Source organism: Copadichromis virginalis, linkage group LG5 (assembly GCF_057382275.1).
Source record: "Copadichromis virginalis isolate Kocher_CV1m ecotype Utaka linkage group LG5, C_Virginalis_male_GT1.1, whole genome shotgun sequence".
In the NCBI taxonomy this organism is placed as follows: Eukaryota; Metazoa; Chordata; class Actinopteri; order Cichliformes; family Cichlidae; genus Copadichromis; species Copadichromis virginalis.
In genome coordinates this window covers 5,607,832-5,629,064 of record NC_140622.1, presented here as the reverse complement: position 1 = coordinate 5,629,064, position 21,233 = coordinate 5,607,832, and the positions used below count along the sequence as shown (strand labels likewise).

At 43.2% G+C, this 21,233-nt stretch overlaps 1 protein-coding gene across 1 annotated transcript in view; it reads right to left on the bottom strand.

Annotated features, from left to right (window-relative positions):
- Positions 1-237: 237 nt before the first annotated feature.
- The window catches only part of LOC146708792 (copine-9-like), a 196,378-nt gene continuing 175,382 nt past the window's right edge, over positions 238-21,233 (bottom strand). Inside the window, exons 20-21 of the mRNA XM_085455619.1 lie at positions 5,409-5,482; positions 238-4,262 (exon numbers count right to left, since the gene is read on the bottom strand). Coding sequence (XP_085311745.1) covers positions 4,035-4,262; positions 5,409-5,482 — 302 coding nt within the window. The 3' untranslated portion in view covers positions 238-4,034. The remainder of the gene's footprint in view (positions 4,263-5,408; positions 5,483-21,233) is intronic.

The window sequence follows — 21,233 nt, the reverse complement described above, 5'->3', positions numbered from 1 at the left end:
CACACACAATATATCTGTCTTCCTTCTCTCCTTCATATCACCCAGCTCTCTCCCTTTACTAGTCATAGTCTTTACTTTTTAAAGTCACTACTCACATCTCCAAACTCCCGCCCTTTTTTCTGTCTCACTGACTCCAAATACACCTCCCCCTTTACTTTTCTTCTGTCTTCAGCTGATAACTAAAAGAGGCTAATCAAAATATAGTTACATAAAGTTTAATAATTTGAAAATAGATACAATATGCAGATTATAAGTATAAAATGTACATAAATTTGAAATAATTTGGCCCCTTTACAAATATATAAATAATAACAATTTTTCATCATTGCTTGAAAAAAAAAGATGTTGGTCTAATTTATCTTTGAGTTAAAAATACAAACAAACAAAGGCGATGTAAGTGAAGTTTAACACAGCAATTACTGTAAAACAGTGAGCAAGATTACAGTTCAGCCTTCAATAATATCTTTATTTGGTTTTTAAGCAAAAGCTAGAAAACAGTGACAAAATTAAAAACTTTGACCAACACAAGTGGAAACAAAAATAAAAGAAATATTTGGAACAGAGTGAAAAAATGGAAAGAAGGAAGACTTCACAAAATATTCTGTACAACACTTTAACATATTTACACACAGCTTCTACATAACAAATGGAACTGGTGAGCAGTATATAATAACCTCATCCTGTACACACTGTGTAGAAAGCTCAGCATGCTTCATACAAAAATATCCAACAGGTTATGTGACTTTGGGTTTGTTTACATATAGTCATAACACAAACATGCATGTTTTAAACGTTGTTTGATACAAATCTACCCTACTTTTCATATATCTGTTATGTGCTGGATTATTAGGCTGGCAGTCAGAAATAGAAGGATTGATTCTGCACAGTACACAAGTAAACACACAGAGGAATGTTGTCTGAAATCTTTTTCAGATATGAATACAGATAGTACAATCATTAGCAGCATAACAGCCATATAAGCATGCAAAATAACATATTTCCTGGTGTTGTCATATAAAAATAGAGTCCTCCCTCACACTTACTTGCAGGATTATGACAGAAATAAGGCCACATGTCAATTTCCCTTCTGATACAATGTGACAAATACTCAGTAATCCAGATAAATATCATATAATCCATTCGTTGTTGTTATTATTGTTTCTGTTTTCGTGACACAGCCAGGTTGAACATTCTAAAACTGTTGCTAACCCTACATAAAAAAGTCAGAGACAAAAGAAAATTGATGAAACTTCACAGTATTTGTTTTATGGAGTGGTACCAAAAAAAGAGCCCACCTAACAGCAAAAATAGTGTCGTTGCAAAAACTCAGAAGGCTAAAATGTTAGAATATAGATGAAAATGGACAAAATAAACACCAATGAAATGGAGCCATTTTACAACATATACAATAAATACAGAAATCCATTGTAATAATTAAAAACACATCCTAATACAAATATGCTACTGGACAGAACCCACACTGCACAAAATCAAATACTTTTCTCTTATATCTTATTTAATTTGACCTCATCTTGTCTCATTACGTCTCTCCACTTCTTAGCTAGTGATATACCAAGTTTGATCAAGTGTTTCTAATGCAGTGGCAGATCCTCTTTCCTTCAATATGCTGGAGTTTCAGGACAGAAGTCCTAACAAACTATTTGTTTGTAATTCTAGCACTGTGCACCTTTTTACTAGCAACATTCACGTGTAGCCTGTCTTTGAACTGCAAACTAAACACACCGGAAACAGAAACAATGGGGTTAACAAAATCAAGCCAGGACTGAAGTGCCAAAACTGCAGTTTCATGAATCACTTGAGGCTGGCTTCAAAAGCAAGTCTAACCTCACTGTCTGCCATGTTAATCTATTTATTTAAAAGGGACAGTGCAGTTTAACATAGTCCAAGTACAAAACATGAAACAGATGTAACGCACATAAGTTTATAGCTATTGCTAATTTTCAACAATTGTCCCTTGTTGGGCTTACAATCAAATGCCTGTCTCGACACCATTAAAAAGTATAGTAGAAAAAAAACAGGATTGAATGAATAGGATTCGCTTCATAAAAGCTATGGTAGTACATCTTTTTTTTAATTCAACCTTTTGAAAATACTTAAAGTGATTTGGTTAATAGGTGTGTCATACAGGGAGCTTGAGTCACTGCTAAACCGGTGCTGTCTTTGTTGATTCATGTTATCGATGCACCTTGCTCAACCTAGCTAGCATTAGCTTGCTAGCATTAGCTGGTAAGTTAAAACTTGTCCCTCTTATCTAAATATGGTCACTTCCGGCTTCAAAAACTGATGGTGGTGGCTACATGGGGGGTTAACCGAGACAACAGAGTTCAGTTCCCAAAGTTTTGAAGGAACTTGGAAATGTTTCTTTTGCAATGAGCTGACATCAGTTCACCACAGATTTCTTTCTGTGGTCACACCTACAAAATTCGAGCACTGCTCTCAAGCACTGGGTGGTTTCCGTCACTTTCCAGAGGATGGCCAGTGAGAAGACTGAATTTCAGGGATAGAGGGCTCTTACAGAGACAGGAGCATAAAAGGCATGAGAAAAGTGAATTGATGAATAATAATATTTTAATAATGATTAATGTTTGTTGCATTTTATCCTATTTCTTGGCCACACAGCAGCTGGTTTTTCCTGCTTTATTCTTGCATTTGTTTTGTCTGTGTACTTGTAAGCTGCAGTGTGTTGGGCTCTTTGGGACTGCCAATGAAAGATTTAGGTTTTCTGTTCAAGCACTTGCTCTCTTTTGCTTAAATCATTCATGCACACAACAAAAGCAAGGAAAATAAAAATACAGGATATGAGAAGAAAAAAAAACAAGAATTCGGCATGCATGATGAAGATAAAGTTTGCAAACTGAACAATGCAGCACTAAGTACCAAACCTCACATTCGATTTCTTCTTCTTCTTGGTGTTTCCCACTCTTCCCACACATTTTCTTTGCTACATTTGAAGTTTTCTGGCCTGTAAAATCTGCAATGGGAAACCCTTTTCATTTTAAATAGGTACAAGCTGTAGACAGTTTCAGAACCAGAGGCACCTTCCTCATGCATGATTCATCCCAAATGACAGCCACAGCCAGGAGATTTACAGTTTAGAAGAAGACTGGGGACAGAGCTCACAGACACGGCTATGTTCGACTTTTTAACCAGGGCTGAAATGATCTGCCCTTCCATATGTTCAAATTGTACAGCGGCTGCAGGTGCAGAGGAGCAGGGGATGGCTGGTTTCATACCCTTGTATGTTTACTCCTTTCAGGAGGTGCTCACAAGCAACTCTCTTCATGTCCATGGGGGATTTTAACTTTAAACTTGCCCTGTCTTCTAACAGTGTCTTTGAAAAGGAGAGCAATTTCCATGCCTTTGCTAAAGTAAACTAAAACAAAAGTTTCATTTTCTACAGTAATAGACAGCATATAATTTTAAGAAAAGAGCCAGTGTTCCTTGGGCCTCAGTTGCAAGAACCAAGACATGATTTAATAGCCACTGAAACACCCTGAGAATAAGCAAATAAGGACAGGATATCACCCTCAGAGCTGTCTTTCTTCACAGCTGATAGAAATCAGTTTAGATGGCTGCTACAGCATTTATTATTCTATTACGGCAGACTGTGAACAAGACCAGTAGTAGAATCTTTTGACTTCCCACCTTTGCAAGAAAGGTCAATAAAGCGTCCATAGTGGATTACAACACACAAAGGAAACAATAGATTTGAATGGAGCCCGTGTGTCTGTGCAGAATCGTGTGTTATACCTGGAGAGTGTTTGTGACAGATGTTGACAAAAAATCAGAAACATAAAAAAAGATTTAAAAATCTATTCTCTATGCTTCTTGTACATGTCTTGCAGAGGAATCCTCGTAGTCAGTGCTTTCAGAAGGAATTCTTAGGTTCAGTTTACTGATTTGGTTTCTGTCAGATAACCTTGAAAACCCCAGAACACACCTACACACACACATGCACACACACACTTCCCTTTGCCCAAACAGCTTGATCCACTCTGCCTGCTGTCCTTCTCTCAGGGGTGAGGGTTGCAGTGCTTGGTCGTAGACGTATTGGTTGCAGTTGTGGTGGACACTGAGGGGGAGTCGGAGGTGACGGGCAGGGGGGGGCGGGGTTCAATCCCCCGACTCTTCATGAATGACAGCAGCTGGTCAGGGATCTCTGCCAGGACATCCTTAGCCAGTCGGGCCATGCTCAGGACCTGGTTCCCTGACCGGTCGATGTAGTCCCGGAAAGGAACAAACTGGATCGGAGGCAAAAGTGACTGTTCAGTTCATTTGGTGTTTGTAGGTTCCTTCAGCATCTAAGGTGCTGCTAATACGCTTTCATACAGTTGAGGAGTTATTACTTTTAATGTTGCAGATGTATTGACATAACAGTACATCAAGCTCAAACTGTGAGGCTTCAGATTATCGTTGGTAACATTTTTTTGCTCTAAGATTGAAATATTCACAAAAAATGACCTGCCAAAAATCACACAGTAAATCATAAACTGTAAGTAAATTTTCATGTATCTGAAAATGTTGGGGTTTTTGCCCTAGTTGTCAAGACATAAACATTTTTTCAACAGTTTTCAAAAATCATATATTTTGATAGTGTGGAGCTAGGATGTAAGTCATCATCGTTGTTACTGACGACTTATGCCTCACAGGCTTTTTCCACTTCAACTGAAACGCACTCAAAGGAAAACTATTCTGTTTTTCCTTATTTCCTGTCCTACACTGGGGGTGGTTAGAGCTCACAGCGGGTCATCTACTAATCAGAAGGTTGGTCTGCAAGCCAAATATCATTGGGCAAGATACTAACCCCATGTCGGGTGCATTCAAGTTACTCTCTCATGCATCAGGTAAGCAGAAAAGTACTAGATAAGAACCAGTCCATTTATACTCTATATCCTATTCTAGTCGATGATGCTCATATTGAACAATAAATAATAATATTCTGGTCTTGGATCTTTCTTATGTCAGTGAAAGGAAATGTCTTTAATATTCAGGAAAACAGCTCTGATTGTGAGCATAAATGAAAGAAAAAGCTGAGATTGTTGGCTAACAAATTGCCAGTGATCATCACCAGTCTCATCCTCCTTTCTGACCTTAATTTACAAATGAATATCATGGTATATACAATATGACTTTAAAACCGGTGAATGAGACAATAAACTTATCAGAAACGCGTTTACTCGAGACAGATCAAACATGCAAAGAGTGTTTTTCTCATAAACATCTATACATTTGTTGACATCACTAGAATGTTTTGCTGGTAAGAAGGTTAAATAAATTTGATTGAGTTTTGATTCGGGTTTTATCCTGGACAGTTGATAAAAAATAATTCTACATAGTTTTATACTGATAAACACCAAATAAGAGTGGATATATCTTATACAGTGCACCTGGACGATGTCTCTCTCAGCAAAGCGTCCCCTGGAGGAAACTCTGACCTCATCTCCATCCAGCTCCTCCATAGCTGAAGACAATAAAAACAACATATTTACTGGTAAAAATATTGCATGACTTACATGTACAATGGAAAAGCTGAGCTGGAATTTTTATTCACACGCACAACAGAAAATCGTCTAAATCCAGATATATTTTTTCTAGTACGCTTAATGTTTGTGAAAATGATTAAAGTGGTAATTTTATCTCAATTATTTTGAGTAGAAATGTCTTAATTCACTCATGTTAACCACAGTTTAGTATGTTTGCTTTAGATCAAATGAGTGATTGAATTCCTGCATAAAAATTATGTTTTTTTCATTATTTATTTTTAATGGTTAGACAAGAAAATCAGACGATACATTTATACAACTTGGCCTTTAATATAGCACATTTAGCAGTACCAACTACAATAAAATACAGCTTTAACATACAACAATATTTCCTCAGTAAGATGAGCATATGTCAAATACACCTTGCTTTTTTCACCTGTAGCTGCATTAACACAACGTCTCTTAGGACGAACATATTCTAACAGTTGAGCTGCTTTTTAACACTAAACATGTCAGTAATGTTCTGTACTCTTCCTCCAAACCACAATAAATAAACGCTCCCCTATTCACAAGGATTTTTCACAGTGGGTAGGTCTGCATATTTAATTTGGCTGATTTTTACACTGGATGCTCTTCCTCCTGCAACCTCCAAGGGATTTGTTTAAATGTATAAAACCACTACACTATGAAGCCACAGCAGTACTTAAAAATGTGGCTGAAGAAATCTTCATAGTGACTACAATTCAAGAAATATTAGTGCTTCAGTTCCTTGATGTGACCAAGTTTGTAGATTTGGCAGTCTGGAGCCTGCCCTGGTGGCTGGGCCTTAGGCCAAAGCATTACGTGGGCCCACCCTTCTGTTGGCTCACCGCTCGCAGGTGGTGCTTTAGGCATTTGATGCTAGCACTTGGTGCACAGTCGATCATAGCACTGAAGGCTTTGGAGAGGAGGTGCTGGTGTTCCAGTCCCTAGCTGACAACTCTGGCTTTAGGAACATGGAAGGTCACCTCTCTGGTGGGAAGGAGCCTGAGCTAGTGCGTGTAGAACTGTGGCTGTAAGATGTCATGGTATTAACCCCAGAACCAGAAGGTTCAGATGTACACTGGTGGTGAAGAGAGCCATCGAGATGAAAAAGTAGTCCTATCCAGCTTAGGACTACAGTAAAAATTCACAGTGAGTCCCTTGGAGTGGAATTTGTGGCCCAGCAGAGGTATTATTACTCAGCCTGCTGGCAGACGGAGAATGGATCATCTGCCTGCATCTGAGTCATGCAAAGTATGTGGTACAACCGGCCTGTGGACCAGTTGCTGGTCTAAAACAGCATATGTTGATCTTTGAAATTTCTTTTGTCCTCCTCCCATTCCTGTTGAAATCTGCTGTTTTAACCAAGTAGGCCCTGTGGACTCTTCCTGGTAGGACATGCCCCTGAATGTAGCATTTGGCAGATGCACAGGTTATCTGCTTCCAGCAACACGCACTTAGTACTTTGGAAGACTACATGGGAGCATGTCTAGGGTGGCTGAAAACCTCCCCCCCTGTCCAAATGCGAATGTATGTTAGATGGACGCGTTTGCAGGACCATAAACTATGCTTAAGGTCCTAGATGTTGCAGGGCTGTCTTACTTAACACTCTGTAACTTCGCTTGGAGGCTGAGGACAGTGTCTCTGAATTGATCGACTGGGATTGTGGCCAACTTCTTCAGGAAGGGGTTAGGGTTAAATTGAGATGAATAGCCAATTATTATGGGCCATTTGGTCCTTGTCCATCTATCCGGTTGTTCAGTGATGACGCGACGAATCCTACTTCCGGGTCTAAAGTAGTCTGCGTTTAATATGGCTTTTGTGTTGTTAACATGTTTAATGTTATGTATTTTCTTCTATTTGATCTCAAAAAGCTCCTAAAACAGTCAGCGACCACTGTTGACCTCCCTCGGCTTTTATTACCGCTAATCATTTTGTTATGCCCCCAGAAATGTGTTCTTTGTGTTCTCTTTATCTCGCTATCGTAGCTTAGAGCGGTGTGTGTATTTTCGTAACCATGACAACACGAGAGCAGTTTACGCTGAGAGTCAGAAAGTGAATCTACTGTGTGACTCGGGATATTAGCGTGTGGGCTCATTCAACCGCCGTTACAGGATTAATCCTTTTCTCTTCGCTAAGGCATAGTCTGTGAGTATAATTCATTTTGTACAATTAAGCGGTGAAGCGTTTTGAACCGTTGTCTGTTATTCGGTTAACTTTATTGTGTCTCATATAAGCTATGCGGCTAGGCTGTCAAGCTGTGATAATTAGCCAGATGCTTTGAGCTTATTGCATCTATAATACATTTCATATATTTCATTGTATTGTGTTTACAGTATATTTCATTGTATTGTGTTTACAGTATATTTCATTGTATTGTGTTTACAGTTTCACAAAAGTGCCCAGTAAAAACTTCTGGAATCCAATCGTCTGAGTCCTGGAGATTTTCTTGGGAGTGTTTAAGCTGAATGGAAACTTAGCCCATTACAGTGAAAAGACTGCAACGCAGCTAATAGGGATACGAGGATCGCCGCTGTACGGAGCTACTCATTATCGAGAGATAAGCAGCCTCCAATATAGCCTCGGAAAACTTCGCCGCAGCCGACATCTCCCGATACTGGAGACCCAACGACACGCAATGTCACAACGTAGCAATGCTGACAAAGGAAATGGAGACAACCAGTCAGAGTGTGTGTGCTCAAGGAGCAGTCGCTCATCTGGTACATCGTCTGGCTCAAAAATCAGCATAGCCATTGCCATGGCAAAAGCAAAGGCTGAAGCCGCGCAAGCTAGAGCGGCACATTCAAAAAGAGAAATCGAGCTTAAAGTGGAGCAAGCACGTATTCAAGCCAGCCTCGACGCACTAATCGATGAAAAAGAAAGGGATGCCGCCGTTGCTGAGGCGAACTCCCTAGTAGCTGGTCTGCAGGATATGGGTCTCGAAGTACGCAGCGAAGTTAACAGCCTGGTCCACCAGTCTGTCAAAGACCAGCGCGTAGCCGCCTTTGTCTCCGAACAGGCCAGCCTGAGCGCCAAGGGTCTATCGGCTACAGAAAATAACCTTCCCCCTTCTCAGCCAGTCACTCACCCGCATAACGCGGCTCAGACCCAAGCTGCCGCTCCTGCTGCTATTACGCCACACCAAGCTCTTCAGGGCCCCTGGAGAAGCGACGCACCAACACGACAGAGCTCCAAGTCACCCTTCTACCCCCCTCCAACTCCACTCCTACAGCAGAACCCCAAACGAGATTCTACGTTTCCCACGCATCAGCCCATCCACGGGACACTCTACGGAGGTGATTACGACCATTCTACAACCACTGACCTCATCAAATATCTCGCTCGTAACCACTTGGTGACTTCAGGTCTCACCGCATATGACGACCAGCCAATAAACTATTGGGCCTGGAAAACATCATTCCAGAACGCCATTGCCAATCTAGACCTGTCTGCTGCAGAAGAACTCGACCTCCTAACCAGACACCTGGGAAAGGAGTCAACAGAGCAGGTAAGAAGAATAAAAACGGTCAACATCAGGAATCCAACTATTGGACTGTGCTCAGCATGGGGGCGCCTCGACGAACTATATGGCTCCCCAGAAGCCGTCGAACAAGCTCTGTTCAGCAAACTAGAAAGCTTCCCAAAGCTCACGACAAAAGATCCACGGAGACTCCGGGATCTAGCCGACCTGTTGTCAGAGCTACAAGCCGCTAAAGAAGATGGCTACCTCGCGGGCATGTCGTACTTGGATACCTCCAGAGGAATTAAGCCCATCATCGAGAAACTTCCATACAGCATACAAGAAAAGTGGCTATACCACGGGACGAGATACAAACAAGAACATTTCGTCAGCTTCCCACCTTTCTCCGTGTTGGTGAACTTCATCCGCACCGAGGCGAAAGCACGTACGGACCCAAGTTTCAACCTCTTCACGCCAAGCCCCCCAAACGAGAGAATGAATAAATGGGAGAGGCCCACGAAGACGTCCGTTCACACCCACAAAACACAAGTCTCAGGCACTGCCAAGTTCGAGTCTAAGGAAAGCAGGGAACGTATTGACCCAAATAAACATTGCCCCCTGCACAAAAAACCCCATCCTCTGAGGAAATGCAGAGGTTTCCGCGAGAAGAGCTTAGATGATCGCAAACAGCTTCTGAAAGAACACTACGTCTGCTTTCGCTGTTGCTCGTCAACAGAACACTTTGCAAAGAACTGCACAGCCAAGATAACATGCACCGAGTGTGGTAGCGCTGCCCACGTGACAGCCCTCCACCCTCACCCACCTACCTGGAAATCTAAATCGTTCCCCTCCATCTCAGAGGATAGCGGGGAGGAGGACAAAGCTGATAACCAGGAGGTCAACGCAACGTGCACACAGGTATGTGGGGAAGGTCTGAGTGCTAGAGCGTGTGCTAAGATCTGTCTCGTCAGGGTGTTCCCAAACGGACGAAGAGGGGAAGCCAAGAGAATGTACGCTATATTGGATGAGCAGAGTAATCGCTCCCTCGCGCGGTCAGAGTTCTTCGAAGCCTTCAAGATCTCCGGGCGCTCGTACTCATACACACTAAAGACCTGCGCGGGACGTACGGAGACATCAGGAAGGAGAGCCAGCGGCTACACCGTAGAGCCGTTGGACGAGAAACTGAGTATCTCTCTGCCTACACTCCTCGAGTGTAACCAAATTCCCAACATCCGCGCGGAGATTCCCACCCCCGGTGTGGCCTATCATCATACCCACCTAAAACGCATCGCTGACAAGATACCACCTCCGGACCCAGACGCCAGCATTCTTCTCTTACTGGGCAGAGATATCTTACGGGTCCACAAGGTCCGAGAGCAAATAAGCGGCCCAGGAGATGCTCCCTTCGCCCAAAGGCTTGACCTGGGATGGGTCATCGTCGGAGACGTGTGCCTCGGAGGTGCTCACAGACCACCGGAGGTGAGAAGCTACAAAACAGCCGTTCTAGGGAACGGTCGTACAAGCCATCTCCAGCCATGTAACAACCAGATGAAAGTAACAGAGGTGTTTGAACAAGCACGTGACTATCAACAACATCCAGCGCGAACCCCGACGACGCTAATCGGAGACAATTTGGGGCAAACAGTCTTCGCTCGCACTCCCAACGACCACAAACTTGCTCCATCCAGGGAAGATTTGGAGTTTCTAAGGATAATGGAAGCCGAGTGTTGCCAAGACAGCTCCAACAGTTGGGTCACACCTTTGCCGTTTAGGTCACCGAGGCAGCGACTCCCTAACAACAGGAAACAGGCTCTCGAACGCCTCGTCTCACTTCGGCGCTCACTGGAAAAACGACCACGGATGAAAGCCGACTTCCTAGAGTTTATGGAGAAGACGCTCAAGAAGGCGCACGCAGAAGCTGCCCCTCCCTTGCAACCCGGTCAGGAGCGTTGGTACTTGCCCCTGTTCGGCGTGTACCACCCCCGGAAGCCGGACAAGATCCGCGTGGTCTTCGACAGCAGTGCATCCTATGAGGGAGTATCGCTCAACGATGTCTTACTCAGTGGTCCCGATCTTAATAACAGCCTACTAGGTGTTCTTATGAGGTTTAGGAAGGAACAGGTTGCGATCACCGCCGACATCGAGCACATGTTCCACTGCTTCATCGTGAAAGAAGACCACCGGGATTTTCTCCGCTTCCTGTGGTATAGAGACAATGACCCTACCTCTGACGTCGTGGATTACAGGATGCGGGTGCATCTCTTTGGTAACAGCCCCTCGCCTGCCGTCGCAGTGTATTGCCTGCGGCGGGCGGCCAAGGCAGCAGAGGCCGACTACGGCAGCGATGCTAGGAGATTCGTCGACCGCGATTTCTACGTCGACGATGCCTTAAAGTCTTTCAGTACAGAGGAAGAAGGCATCGCAGTTCTCCAGCGAGCGCAGAAGATGCTCGCGGCTTCCAACCTCAGGCTGCACAAGGTTGCATCAAATTGTTCCGCGGTCATCAGAGCATTCCCCTCCCAGGATCGCTCTCAGGATTTCAATGGCCTGGATCTCTCCATCGATGATCTGCCTATCCAGCGTAGCCTGGGACTGTTCTGGAACATGCGCACGGACACTTTCACGTTCCAGATCGAGATCGATCAGAAGCCGTTCACCCGCAGAGGGGTACTCTCGACCGTGAACAGTCTATACGACCCCCTAGGGTTTCTAGCACCCATCACAGTTGATGGAAGACAGATCCTAAGAGAACTCACCTTGCAAGCGGAAGATTGGGACGCACCCCTTCCCAAAGACATGGAGACCGAGTGGACTAGATGGAAACAGTCTCTTCAAGACCTGGAGGGGCTCCAAATACCACGGCCTTATACGTCCCTCTCCACCACAGGAGCCCTAAGGAGAGAACTCTGCGTCTTTGCCGACGCATCCGTCAGAGCAATAGCGGCCGTAGCCTACATCAGGGTAACTGGCAAGCAGGGACAAACTGAGATTGGGTTTGTCTTTGGGAAATCGAAGTTGGCTCCCCAACCTAGCCTAACTGTCCCTAGACTTGAACTTTGTGCTGCTGTGCTCGCCGTCGAGATCGCCGAGATGATAGTCGCAGAGATGGACACAACGTATGACAACATCACCTACTACACAGACAGTAAGGTCGTACTGGGATACATCCATAACCAGTCAAGGAGATTTTATGTCTACGTACACAATAGGGTCCAACGTATCCTTCAGTCACCCTGTCCCGGCCAGTGGAAGTACGTTCCAACGCATCTTAACCCAGCTGACGTTGGGTCAAGAGCTGTAGCATCAGCCCTGCTCAGCAGTACACCATGGCTCAAAGGACCAGCCTTTCTTTGCGACGCATCAGGGCATCCATCCGAGCTTCAAGAGACGTACAATCTTGTCGACCCCGACATCGATGCCGAAGTGCGTCCACAGGTGACAACGAAACTCACCCATGTTGCTAAAGGCGTGGTACGCCCTCAACGCTTTGAACGCTTCTCCAAGTTCAGCACACTCCATGCAGCCATTGCACATTTGATCCACGTAGCTAGCTCCTTCGCTCGCTCGACGCAGGGCGAATGTCGAGGCTGGCACATCTGTCGTCCTACAGAAGAGGAGCTGCTGAAAGCCAAAGTGTGCATCGTAAAGAGTGTCCAGGGTGAGTGCTACGCGGAAGAGCTCAAGTGTATCGGTTCTGGAGTCGACATACCATCTTCCAGCAGCTTGTGGAGATTGCATCCCATTATGGACCAGGATCGACTACTCAGGGTAGGAGGTCGGATCGAGCAGTCAGGCTTAGGCATGAACGAGACTCATCCCATCATCATTCCTGGCCGGCATCACCTCGCAACTCTGCTTGTGTCCCACTATCACGAAGCAGTAAAACACCAGGGGAGACATCTTACTGAGGGTGCCGTTCGGGCCGCAGGTTTTTGGCTCGTGGGAGCCAAACGCTGTATCAGCAGTCTGCTCTACGGATGCATCACTTGTAAGAAGCTGCGAGGGAAGGCCGAACATCAACGGATGGCAGCCCTGCCGGCAGAACGGTTACAAGTAGCACCTCCCTTCACCTACATAGGTGTCGATGTCTTTGGACCGTGGGGCATCGTTTCACGCCGTACAAGAGGAGGAGTTTCGAACTCCAAGCGATGGGCGGTGATGTTCTCGTGTATGTGTTCCAGGGCAGTGCACATTGAGGTGATCGAAGCCATGAGTGCCAGCAGCTTTATTAACGCCTTGAGGAGATTCTTCGCGGTCAGGGGCCCCGCGAAGCAGATACGCTCGGACTGCGGAACTAACTTCGTCGGCGCTTCCCGTGAGCTGGGGATGGACAAGGAAAACTCAGGGTTCGACAGGGTGGAGAAGTACCTCAGTAAACAGAGCTGCACCTGGGTGTTTAACCCACCCCATGCATCCCATATGGGTGGCGCATGGGAGAGGATGATCGGCATTGCCCGCCGTATCTTGGACTGCATGCTGCTTGAACAGAGAAAGTCTCGCCTGACGCACGAGGTTCTGACCACGCTTATGGCCGAGGTAGCAGCAATTATGAACGCAAGGCCGATCATTCCAGTGTCATCCGACCCCGAGTCGCCCTGCATCCTCACACCAGCCATGCTCCTGACTCTCAAAACAGGCTCCGCGCCTCCTTTGCCGTCAGGCAAGTTCGAGGAAGCAGATCTCTTCAGGGAGGAGTGGAAACAAGTTCAGGGCCTGGCAGACATGTTTTGGAACAGATGGAGGCGTGAATACCTCAAAACACTGCAACTTCGACACAAGTGGCAAGGGAAACAGCCGAATCTTCAAGAAGGGGACGTAGTTCTCTTAAAGGATGATCGGGCAGAGAGAAATGAGTGGCCCATGGGCATCATCACGAAAGCCTTTCCAGGGAAGGACGGTCTGGTCCGGAGAGTCGAAGTGGAGGTCGTTAAAGATGGAAATAGAAGAGGATTCTCTCGTCCCATTACAGAAGTAGTTCTGCTTCTTTCTCCAAAGTCTGACTCTGCCAATTGATGTGGGCTCTTAAAGACCCCAAGCGGGGAGTGTTATGCCCCCAGAAATGTGTTCTTTGTGTTCTCTTTATCTCGCTATCGTAGCTTAGAGCGGTGTGTGTATTTTCGTAACCATGACAACACGAGAGCAGTTTACGCTGAGAGTCAGAAAGTGAATCTACTGTGTGACTCGGGATATTAGCGTGTGGGCTCATTCAACCGCCGTTACAGGATTAATCCTTTTCTCTTCGCTAAGGCATAGTCTGTGAGTATAATTCATTTTGTACAATTAAGCGGTGAAGCGTTTTGAACCGTTGTCTGTTATTCGGTTAACTTTATTGTGTCTCATATAAGCTATGCGGCTAGGCTGTCAAGCTGTGATAATTAGCCAGATGCTTTGAGCTTATTGCATCTATAATACATTTCATATATTTCATTGTATTGTGTTTACAGTATATTTCATTGTATTGTGTTTACAGTATATTTCATTGTATTGTGTTTACAGTTTCACAAAAGTGCCCAGTAAAAACTTCTGGAATCCAATCGTCTGAGTCCTGGAGATTTTCTTGGGAGTGTTTAAGCTGAATGGAAACTTAGCCCATTACACATTTATTTAAGCTCAGTTTTTAAAACCTTAGGATGTAACTACAGCCCAGCCCATGCAGCAGTATATGAATGACTAACCTCGTATTGTGGATGGATTATCTCAGTTGTTCTCCTGGCTGAAGTTTGGTCCTTTTACAGCATCCTGCCATGCGATTACATTTGTTCCTGACCACCGAGAACACTCACATTAACTTTTATCGAGTGGAAAAAAAGTTAGCTTGTTTATATTATGCTAACATAGCTGTGTCGCTAGCGGTCACGTAGCAAATCATTATATACCAGCTAGCCCAACTTCAGTAACCTTACAAACGTCACTGCTATTTAGTTTTCTGTCTTCATTTATGCTGGAAGTGATAGCAGAGCTGTACGTTTTAATTTGTTTCCAAAACCCCGCAGTCAGGACATGCTATATTGTATTTAGATAGAAGCTAGCGAGCTAACTCCCTGCTAACTTCTAACTCCGTTAAATGTCATAAATTCCGTTTTCATGGATGCCTGGATGTTAAACTCAATTGTTACACCTGGTAGAGCAGAACGCTGATCATTTTATTAAAGATGAAAGACTTTAGACAGTTTTTCAACTCTCAGTAATGCCATAGTGATCGTTTGATATATGGACCTGCAGCGGAGTTTAGACCCAGACACGGCTAGTGACGTCAGACTGAACAACCGGATAGTGACAGCTTGGTTTTCATTGCTGGCAGTACGTCAGACCTGTTTTTGGTGAGAGTTGGAGTTCACCAGGGCTCCTTTTGTCACTGATTCTGTTCATACATGTCCAGTTGCAGCAAAGTGGCAGATGGTCTCTGGCAGGATCAGACTTGTGGTTCTTCTGACCTCATCAAGAGGTGACATCCAGCGTGCACTAGGATGATTTGCAGAGTGGTTGAAAAAGGCTGGCTTGCCCACTCTGGGAGGAGTTGATGGCCCAAATGGAGGAGTTTGGGATTATCTGGGTCTTGTTCATGAGTGAAGTGAGAGTGGAGCCGAAACTGACAGACAGGAACGGTAGAGTGTCAGTGGTGTGGCAGACAGCTATTGATGACCTATGGTCACATGAGGTCTTAGGTGCAAGCAGTGAAAATGAACTTCCTCCTCATCCGAGAGGATGAGTTCAGTCATTTGGGAGGAGCTCAGGGTAGAGCTGTTCCTGCTCCACATCGAAAGGAGCTAGTTGATGTGGTCTGAGCATCTGACAAGTGCCCTCTCATCGTCACCCAGGTGAGACATTCAGGGGCATGTCCTACCAGGAAGAGTCCACAGAGCAGACCCCTGACATGCTGGAGAGATTATACCTCTTGTTTGGTTTGGGAACTAGTCTCCCTGAATGAGCTGGAGGTGCTCTGGGCATCTCTGCAAAGACTGCCCCTGATATTCAGAGCCAAATAAGGGGGAGAAAATGCAGTGGTGACAATGACATACTGTATACAAATAGTTACCTAATAGTTAAAACATGCAGCTGTTGATTATGTGATTCTACTTTCTAAACCAGAAAACAGCTGAGGTAAAAGACCCAGCTGTACAGTGAAATTGTGTCAAGTGTTGTAGTAGGATGGGGGATCTGTCTGTTACAGACAGAAATAAATGACAATAACAAAGACCACAGCATTCATTCACTGGTGTAAGGACAGCTTTTAGTTTTACAAAAGGACCTGAAATGGGTGCATTCAAATAATAACCTTCTAAATAAATAGGTTTGTTTTTTTAATGCATACATTTAAATTTAAATTTCATTAAAATTACTTTAACATTTGAAGCAGATAAACAAAAGAAAGCTGACTGTGCTTAAACTTAATTTAGCTCCATTATTTAGAATTTAGACAAAATTCTTAGTTAACTTTTGCCGACTGTTTAAATAATGTTTGCTTTAAACAATTTGCATTGCATAATTATTAAAAAGTTTGACGTATAAATAATTTCCTACGCCTGAAACAGACGAACATTGTGACAGGACTGCTGTTATACACGTTACACTCGCACTTTCAGACAACCTACAGAAATACTTTCACATACATATTTTCACAGCTGTAGTTTTTTTGTGTTTAATTTATAATATTAACCATAAATACTGTGAGCCAGTCAAGAACAATCTGTCTAAAATGCTGAGACAGGAGTAAAGGTTAAACTATCAATGAGCAGACTTGTGTTCTGTCCACAAACTAAGAAAACAAAGTTTGTGTGTAATGGGAAAGACACTGAATGGCAATGAAAATAAGACCAGCATCAAGTTAAAAAAGCAGCAACGTTAATAAAGATTTAGTCTGCATTACATCCAGAGGTTAAAGTGTTGTAGTTTTCTGTTATTTAGCACTGAGTTTAGTCGTGGTTTTGCTTCTATTTCTGTTGTCGATGTGCCTGATCCCCCTTTTCTGTTTACATGTTTCCCCTGTCTGTCTTTGTGTATGTTTTTTCCAGCCTGTCCTGTCCTCTCGCCTCTCCTTTTGTGTCATCTTAATTTTTCTGTATTTCACTCTTTGTGTCTCCTCCCTTTGTCTCCCCAGTCTTTCTTGTTACCCTTGTGCATTCCCTCCTCCCAGCCTCGTGTCAAGCCGTGTATTCTTGTCTCCGTCTTGCTTATCCGCCCCGTGTGTTTCCTCTTAAGATTTATGGTGTGAGTTGTAATTGGTCCTCTTTCAGGCTGTCTGTTAACCATCCTTTGTGTTTCCATGTCTTCAAGTTATCCAAATATTTCCATGTCTTAGTTTTCCCAGTTTAGGTTTTATGATCAGCTCTTGCCTAGTTTATTTTCTCGTTTGGTTTTGAATCAGTCACAATAAAGGCTCGCTTTTTGTTACGTTCAGTCTTTGCGTTGTCTGCTTTTGGGTCCACATCACAACCTCCACACAGTCTGCAGTCCAGCCTGTGACAAAGTTTTACCTTACAACAATGACATACAACAGTGCTGTGCTAATAGAATCAGGTGACCTCTTTAATGTCACAGAAGGCTATATTGTAACAACAGAAGCATCCAGATCAGTGCCCTACCAAATGAAATTAATAAAAAATATCCTGTATACTCAGGATATGTGCTGTTAATTACACTCAAACAAGTCATAGTCAGTAGAAAGAATTCAGCGATAAAAGTTGACTCACTTCCAGAGTAAACAACATTAATTACATCTCACAGGAAAAAGAGTTCACTTGGAGTACTTTTTGTTTTCCTTTCAACTTGTTATCTAAACAATATGCCAGACAGTTTTGTGTTGTTTTTTGTTTCCCTGCCTATATGACTGGATTCTAGTGTGTAAATATTAAGTTTGGCTGTGAAAGAACTTCATTAGGTTTATTTACACTTTTATCTCGTGAATAAAGATGACAAATATGACTATAACAGCTCCTGATTCTTCCCAAATCTTTTTGTATTTTTTCCAAATCCCAAACCTTCAACCCAAACTGATATAAACTAACACCAGTGAGAACACAAGCGCAGATCTGGCTACTGACAAGTCATTCAGTTGTCCTCAGGGACTGACAAATATATGAGAGCAAAGCTAGTTTGGTCTTTCTGCACCACATCGGCTCCCTGATGCTCTCAAAGTGGGGGAAGCAACAAGAAGAAACTGTGTAAACCAACCTCATTAGAGCTTATATAGGCCATGCGAAGTTAATATATAAAAGTGGAGGGCCGCCTGAGTCCCGCACACTCTATTTATAGTTTGTCATCAACAAGCTGAATGAGATGAGCAAGTGACAAACAACATGCAGTAATCCCAAGAGAGGTTTTTCATGTCTGAATTTAAAGCAGAGGGAAGGAAAGGAAAAAAGAGAAAATAAATTAGATTAAAATAAAGAATGGAAAGTAATGTGAATAAAAGATAACATCTGAAAAAATTAAAGGAAGCAAACGAAAAAGAAGAGGAAAACAAATATAATAAAGTAAAGAGAAGAAAGTAAAAAAAAAGAAAAAGGAAAGGTTAAAATGGTCAAATGCAGGAAGAAAATGTCAAGGAAACAACAAAAAAGGAAATAAATATAAGGAAATGAAAAATAGAAAGGACAAGATATGAAGCAAAGAAAAAGAGAAGATAAAGGAGAGGAACAAGGATGCTGAGTGACGGATGTTGAGGGCAGGCTGGTGGGGCTCCACATGTCACACAGAGATGGCAGATGGTGGCCGGGAGCAGAAGAAGCAAAGGGACGGGATGAACAGAAGGAGACAGAAATATATTCAGCTAGAAGGTGTTGAAAAGTGGTAGTGAGGGTTCAGCTGTGTTGGGTGATCCCAGGGAGGGGAGGAGCCCACTGAGACACACAGGCTGATAGAAAGCCTGCTGCGGCCCTGAGTAACACAAGACTGTGTGTGTGAGATGCTCCACTGTTACTCTGCTCACAGTAATGTCAATGTCATGAAATATGATAGGGACCATTGTGGCTGTTTCTCATGATCCGTCTGAATAATAGTGTTATGAGTAGGCAGTGATCATCTCATGCTCTGTGTCTACTCCAGCAGTAACGGGGGACTACTCCGTCACCACTTCCTCTGGCATCCCTGTGGCTTTGTTGTTTTTCTTTTTAAAAAATGCTTTTTATGTCTTTTGTTGAAGTGCATTAGCTATACAAAGAGGCATTAAAAATGCAGCAAGTACATACAAATAAATACGGCAAAACAAAGCATCTGAACATTAACAGTGTTAGACCAGCTGATAGGAATCCCATTGAGCACCTTTGGGACATCCTGGGTAGGTAAATTTGTGAAAATACTATATTGTTGCATTTTTAATGGCTGCTAGTATAGTTAGCCACCACCATCCCACCTGCTTTGCAACTCAGATGCTGGAATCGAACCCGCACCAATCAACACAGGGACCTTGTGGTAAATGGACTGGTTCTTATACAGTGCTTTTCTACTCTGAGCACTCAAAGTGCTTTACACAACTGCCTCATTCACCCATTCACACCATGAGTGAACGGGTGATTGGTTATTATGATTAAAGATGATGTGATAAATGTGACAAACAGACAAACAATCTTTTATCACATCTATTCATTCTATTAAACAAGCCCTTTTAGTTTATTGTGCAAAAACAGGTCTGAAAAACTTTTAATTTATCAGCTGTCAAATCCTTTGCTCAAGATACTTGGTGAAAATGGAGGAGATATAGGCTGGCTTTGTTAAATGCCTTAGATTTTTTTTTCCTGATAAGAGGTTTGCAGCTTGCACTAGTAACTCCGTTCTCTACTATCTCTGGACTGTGACACTTTGACACTTGCATTTGTAGACCAGCTGTTTTGGGTTTCTTCACAATCTGATGGATCTTTGGCTGCAGCTGTTTCCAGTGGGGAGTCCAGCTCGCCTGCTCTCTTATGAACTTTCTACAAAAGAACTGTACTTTCCATATCCGCTTCCTGCACTGTGGTCTTTGATCTTTTTTTTTATCTTCTTACTGCTTTTTCTGGTTAGTTCTCTACCCTTCATGTTTCATTACGGCTACCACTGCAGATCAAGAAGTTGACAATGCAGGTTGGACGTCATGCAAAATATATTTGATGTCAAAATGTTTCTGTTAAGATGTTTTTTAATGTAATTGACACAATAATAAATCTTAATAGTATCTTTATAGTTCAAAATATTAAATTCTTTTGAAGAAATCAATTGTGAAGAAGTCAGTAAAATGCATTTTGATCTTCTGCCATGCTCAAACAATTTTGTTTGAAACCTATTATAAAACACATATGTGGCCCAGATCCTTAAAATAAGTGTGAGATGTTATTTTTAGCAGCGTGGGAAGCCAGATGAGCTGGAGGGAACAGAGAGAAGAAAGGATGCAAGGAAAGGATGATACCTTTCCGGAACAGAATGGTTTATTATAAATTTTGATTTCAAAAGGCTCATTCCCACAAGACGCCCCTGAAAGGCTCCAGTCTGACTGGGGATGAGTGATGTGTGGAGGCTTTACTCAACCAGGCAGCAGACCTGAGTAGAATTGCAGCTGAATACATTTTTGTAGCACAAAAATTACAAGCGGAGTATTTGATTTATCCTCTTTTCTGAGCGTGTGCCTGCTTTTGAAGCTTTTCAAGCATCACAGAGGATAAATCAAGTGCACACCATGAAGCTCTGCGTGCTGAGTGACAGAACCTGCAGACTGTTTTGTTGAGCCCAGAATGCCACTGACAGAAGAAGTGTCACAGGATTATTAAAGATGATTCAAACACAGCAGTGAAGATCTCTTTAATTTCCTCGAGTCTCTTGTGGTTTTTTTTCTGTCAAGTGAAATAAACTTTTTTGCCACAGAATTCAGTTAAATTGCAGACTGCTGCTCTCGCTGTCTGACTTTTGCTTTAATTATGCTTCTTATGTCACACACAAGTATTCACCCTTGACCCAAACGCTCAGCACAGATTAATAGGTCCCTATGAGGGCTCAGTGTTTGTTCAGCTTAAATCATTTTTGCCTTTCCCTTCCCTCACCAAAGAACATAATTTAAATCGCGTGTTAAAAAGACACTGACGCTTTATAGGTCAGGTGGTGAGCATAAGACGACAGGCCTCTTTCGCCATTAACGTAATATTATGTTAAGTATATTTCTAGGATGTCACAGAGGAGGAGCACATGGATTCGTTATCTACTCAAGTACAGAGTCTAATGCCAAAACAATGCACCAAGCCTGATTCTGGTGTTTTCCATTTTCTGATGTGTTAAATGCTTAA